We start from the raw sequence: 6,035 nt of genomic DNA on the forward strand, positions 1-6,035 counted from the left end.
CCCCTGAGATTTCAATCACAACTCTCATCAGCCAAGCCTCCAAATATACCACTTGTGTGTTTAAAGATGTAAATCTCTGTTTTCGTTTTCAATAATTACTAACCCACGCTTGAGTTGATTCTATAATCCAAGCACAAGGGGGACCTTTAATAGTTTTATTTTAGCTTTTCTAGAAACTTAGCTAAGAGTGCTTCGAAAACCTAAATCACAAGTCTGTCTATGTGAGGGTAAAGCAATGTGACCTGTGAACCATTCACACCCTCTATATAAAGAGCATGAATCTCAGTATCTTTGTTTACATATATATAGATAGTAGGTTTGTACATGCATATTCCATTTGTCCCAGGTCAGTGGTTCTGTCTGTGTACCTGCAAGGTGTCATCAATCAGAGTCAGGATGTACTGGACCGTCTGCTCTTTGGAGATGTGAGCCATCAGGTTTAGAAAGGTCTTTGCACACTGGGCAAAAACAGAAAAAAAGCACATATGTATTTTAAAAATTCTGCACTGAACCTCTGAAGAGATTCAAGCTCAGGTAAACATAATGCAAAGCAGTGTGTCTGAAATAGATTGGTAGGAATTCAATTCACAGCAAGCTGCGATCTTACAGATAACAGAACAACACAAGCAAACACAAGAGCTGGTGCTGTCTTGTTAGTGATGGACACAGGCAGAAAATTTTTTTTTTTTTTTTTTTTAAAAACAGGAAGTTGTCACATCAACAGTGATTAAAAAAAGACATGTAACTTCAGTAAAATTGCACAACTATGAAATGCTACAAAAAACTTTCAAGATTGCACGGTAAATGCTAAATTAGCACAGTGTTCAGCTGTCCAACTGCTTATGAAGGGAGATGATTAATGTTCATTGTTTTGATGTAATGCCCTCATTTATCTGAAATGGCATAACTAAGACTCCTCACTGTGACTGGTTTTTGCTTAATCTATAAGGCTGAAAACATCTAAAAGAGGTGGTGTGAATTCCCTGAATGTTAACACTGATGAAGCACATAAAATGAACAGACAGTAGAAAAGGACTCTATACCTGATGCCCCTCATTGGTCAGAATGACTTGTTTCTGATCAGAGCTGGCCACCTCAAACTTCTTGATGAATTCACAGTCCTCTGTTGAGATCATTTGACTCCTAAAAAAATCATGACATGATTTCCACATTAATACAAAGCTAAAATTGGACAAATGCAGCACTCCTAATAATTTGCAGTCTGGCTTTTGTAGAGCTCATTCCACCGAAACAGCTCTTCTCCTTATTGTTTCTGTTATATCTGCTCCCTCTTCAGCACATTTTGAGCACTTTTAAGGACTTTTCTTTAAGGACTTTTCTTATCACTGCTACACACATATGTTTTCAGTATTTCTTTTTATCCCCAAGAAGTTTCTAAGATTCAGATCACGCATGGGGGCTTAGACTCTATTAAAAGTTGGATGGCTGACAATATTCTCCAACTTAATAATAAAAAATCCTTGTTTGCGCCTCTGAGATTTGAGACTAAAGTAATGGAAATTCTAGGTCCTCTTTCTATATCTTCTATCAGGAACCTGATAACACAACCTATAACTTTTGACTCAACTTTCACTCTGGATGCTCAAATTATACCTCTGGTTTGCTCTTGGTTTTACCGGTTAAGAAATATTGCCAAAATTAGGGATGGGTATCATTTAGGTTTTATCCGATACCGGTGCCAAATCGGTACTTTTGAAACGGTGCCGGTGCTCAAACGGTGCTCAAACCGGTGCTTAAAGAATGGAGAACACAAAATTGGTCCAAAAACCTCTCATGTTCAGCTGTTTTTTGTAAAAATATAACAATGTTAGCCTTTTCTGCAGCTATGGGGCATATATGGTATCACTCTTGGCTGGAAGCAGTGCTTAAACAATGGAAAAAACACAAACTTTGTCCTAAACCTCTCATGTTTAACTGTTTTCCACTTTTTCTTTGGTCATTTTAGCCTTTTTAGCCAGGGTGAAGGGAGTATCTGCCATCAAACAAGAGGACAGCCGCATGTAGCTATGATGATGTTTGCTAGTTCACCTTACATGCATTAATGTAATAACGTGGTTAGCCTACTCAACGTAAATTAGCTACTCACGCAGAAAAGAACGGCTGCTGCTGCCATCATCATCCGTCATCATTTCTGCTACACTGGCAGGGCTAGGGGCCAGGACTCTCCTCTTCGTGTTTTTGGGGGATGTTGCATAACAGGCAACCCACCCGCAGTAGATGTGCTCGGTGTGAGGTCTCGCAGCAAGCTATCAAATACGGCGCATTTCTGGGCTTTTAAAAAAAACGCTACGCGTCGCCAGGTGTTTCCATATTTTGCTATGAAGTACAGCCAGACTTTTGACCGCTTCGCCTTGGACATTTTTAATCTGTAGCTCTGCTCTAACAGAACGTACGTACCTGGCCCCGCCTACGATCCTCGGAAACGTAAAATGATTGGCTAGAATCTAAAGTGTATCACAGCTCAGGAAAAAAAAAGCACCGAAATAAAGCACCGAAATGTGCGCTGCTTTTCGGTCTGGTTACTACCGTTTATGTCAGAACCGGTGCCATCATGGCACCGGACACCGGTACCCATCCCTAGCCAAAATGCCTTTATATCATCAAATCTGGACTACTGTAATCTATTATTTAATTCTAATTGTTTTATTCTAAGCGCTCACATGTAAAACCATTACTGATTCCACTGCACTGGCTTCACATTAACTTTAGAGTCTACTTTAATATTCCTGCTCTGACTTTTAGAGCTCTGCATGGACAGGCAGCAGTGTACATCAATGAACGTTTACATCCATACCACCCCAGCAGGTCCCTAAGGTCATATGATCAGGGCCCGCTGGCTGTGCATCACACAAGGCTGAAAATTAAAGGAGACAAGACCTTTTGCAACAGTTGCCCCAGACTCTGGAACGTTCTCCCACTGAGCCTGAGATTTGTGGACTTTTTGTGGATTTTTTAAGTTCTAGCATTTGTGTTTTGAAATAATTTATGATATTTATCTTGAAAGTTATATTTTAATTAGCGCTGTCAACGTTAATCTCGTTAAAATGACGTTAACGCCATAACCACATTAACGCAGCAAATCTCCGTTATGCTAACTGCGCTAACACTGTGCAGCCCCTAGGCACGGGGCGATTGCTAACTGAGATTTGCCGTGTTAATGCGGTTATGGCGTTAACGTCATTTTAACAAGATTAACGCTGACAGCACTAATTTTTAATTCTAAATACATTTTTAATTACTTGGTACTGTAATGTGTGCAATGATTTGCTACACTCAAACAAAGACACTCACTGGAGGATTGGGATTTGCTCAGTCACTAACATGATCCTTTGAATTGCAAGGGGCAACGTAAACAATAATGTCAACTGACCACAATATACCACATTTCCTAGTCAAGACAAAGCACAGCAGGTTCTGTAACGGTAGATGTTGTAAAAACAGAACAAAACAAAAAACAAACAAACATGCCAATAGTGTGACCACACTTATTCAAAGCTGAATTAAATCTGAAGATTTTTTTATGAGTCACAAATCATCCCTTCTTTACTAACACATGCTTGTTAAAAAAGGAAGTATCACTCAAGACAATGAATCTCAGTCCAAGAAAAGGAGCTTAGCTATTTTAGATTACAGGACGTAGCCAGCACTAAGACCATTAAAGTATGCAGAAAAAAATAAATATTCATGAAGTGACAGCTCAGCTTAATAAGATTTTGACACACTAACTCTCAGGCAACATACACAACAACAACAAAAACAGAAACCTAGATTTAATTTCAGATATGTGGGGGCCACAAAGCAATATCGACAACTGGAGAAGATGAGACCAGGAAGCTAAACTTACACGTGAAAAACCTGCAGTCTACTGATAGCTACCATGAAAGTGGGTTATTTTTGTTTCCGATTTAGAACATGGTTACCCACTGTCTCAAAGCTGAGGCAACAGGGTTCAAATTCAATCTGGGGCCTTTCTGTGTGGAGTGAATGCTCTCCCCATCTCTGTGTGGGCTCACTCCAGGTAATCTTTCTTTCACTGTTCAAAGACACGCAGGGGGTTAGGTTACTTGGTGATTCTAAATTGTCTGTATGTGTGAATGTGATCATGAATGGTTGTCTATCTGTGTCAGTTACTGAACAGGCCAATCCCAGTGTTTGCGGGCTGCATTAATATGACATGCAAGGTTATGTCAGGTTACAACTGAATAACATTACATTTAAGGGTTTCAGAGGGGTTTACAGTCACGATGTACCCTACTTACAGCATAGATTTTCCATTAATGCAAAAAAATAAAAATAAAAATTATAAACAAACAGCAAAGAAAGAAAACCTTTGGATGTGGTGACAATGAAAGAGCAGAGAAATATATGTAATTGGTGAGAACAAAATACAAGACACGCCTTCCAATATAATTTAGCCCACTACAATGCAGATACCATAGCTCGAAAGAAGATACACATATAGTCAAACAAAATTATGATTTACAGTGTCTCCGAAAATCCAAATTGCATGCGATTTGTAAAAGAAGAATTCCTGACAGAACTGTTGTCTTGAATTACATTATTTTACATGTGTATATTACCATGAAGTACCGTTGTAATATGAACTTACTGAAGGTAGGACTGCCAGTTGACCTGATTGGCCCGAACCTCAGCTGCTTTTGCAGCAATGATGTTGGTTGGGACCGCAGCGTCCACAGCCCCGCGAATATCCATGTTGTATTAAATCCCTTACAGTATATGTCCGGATAGAGATCCAGCACCACCTTATGAGAAACAGATTCAAATTCAGTACAGTGACACCCCCCCTCCCCCCTTTCTTACCTACAAGCTGGAAAGTTGGAGAACCAAGAACAGAAACTACAACGCCTGGGTTTATGCTGTACTTGTTAATACTCAGTTAAGATGCTGTAATAGCTAACAGGGCTCGATATCTATTTATAAAGCTCTTAAGCGAGGGCGAAAGCTATTTTATAGCGTTATTCTTTCTTCGTGTGTGGATATATTAAACGTTTTCGTGCAGTTTTATTGTTTTAATTTAAATGGCTAAACGGAAAAACAAAACCAGCAGCAGCAGGTCAAGCTAGGCAACTAGCTTGCCCAATGTCACATCAAGTCATACATTTGTCTTCCTGAGAGCTGTGATAAAACAACTTATGACATAGCTTTTGGCACCAAGCTGTGCCTAAACTGTAGCCTAACACGGTTTGTACAAACAAATATGTCATTTATTAACGTCAAAGGCGACGCAAACATCGTTAGCTCAGAGCTAACAGATTGCAAAACAAGCTAAGAATGCTAAGATAAGCTAGCTGTGCTAATATAGCTTCAAAGCAATTCTGTAAAAAGCCCACATTATAACAGCTACACCGGAAGCAAGATTCAGAAACACACTTTTTGCCCGCTAAAAACTTAATCGATGCGTCAACGAACAACAGAGTATAAACTCGGTTAAATTTCTTACCCAGCTTCTGAGCTATATGAATGAACAGCTGACTGACTACAACACAGCGTCACGATCCGTCATGTGACAGTCAGTCAGTCACATGCACGCACTTCAGTGTGAAGTGCGGTCTTCAGAGCGGAAGAGGGTCAGCTTTTGTATTTTTGGATTACCACATCACCTTAGTGTAACAGTTAGGGAGAACAAGATGTAAATAAATGCCAAATAAGAATTACCTATAAAAAACGAATACAGAAATCCAGAAAGTAGCTTTGTGTTTAATGCATACGTACATTAACTACTAACTACTACTATTAACTACTTTTCTTCCTACTTTATATATTTGTTGTAAGGCGGTACTCGGGGGAAAAAATTATACTTTCTTTCTTACTGCGGTCGAAAGATGTAAATTTCTTTTTAGATTAGGAGTTTGTATTGAGACATATAGTGAGTTCTTTTTTTAATTTCCAAATTCAGCATATGTAAAGTATTTTAAATTACTTTATCCCCAGTCATTATCATCAGTAATGTACTCCCTACTTAATTACTTACCATTAATGCAACACTAACAACC

At 39.0% G+C, this 6,035-nt stretch overlaps 1 protein-coding gene across 2 annotated transcripts in view; it reads right to left on the reverse strand.

The window, feature by feature from the left end:
- atp6v1h (ATPase H+ transporting V1 subunit H) overlaps positions 1-5,585 on the reverse strand; it is a 37,314-nt gene extending 31,729 nt beyond the window's left edge. For both annotated transcript variants that reach the window (XM_085388770.1, XM_085388769.1), the window contains exons 1-4: positions 5,483-5,585; positions 4,631-4,784; positions 1,044-1,143; positions 369-458 (exon numbers count right to left, since the gene is read on the reverse strand). In XM_085388770.1, the coding sequence (XP_085244896.1) occupies positions 369-458; positions 1,044-1,143; positions 4,631-4,734 (294 nt within the window). In that variant the 5' untranslated portion in view covers positions 4,735-4,784; positions 5,483-5,585. The remainder of the gene's footprint in view (positions 1-368; positions 459-1,043; positions 1,144-4,630; positions 4,785-5,482) is intronic.
- Between the last annotated feature and the right edge of the window lie 450 nt (positions 5,586-6,035).

This window comes from Rhamphochromis longiceps, linkage group LG18 (assembly GCF_057381845.1).
Source record: "Rhamphochromis longiceps isolate RC_006_pf linkage group LG18, R_longiceps_female_GT1.1, whole genome shotgun sequence".
Classification (NCBI taxonomy): Eukaryota; Metazoa; Chordata; class Actinopteri; order Cichliformes; family Cichlidae; genus Rhamphochromis; species Rhamphochromis longiceps.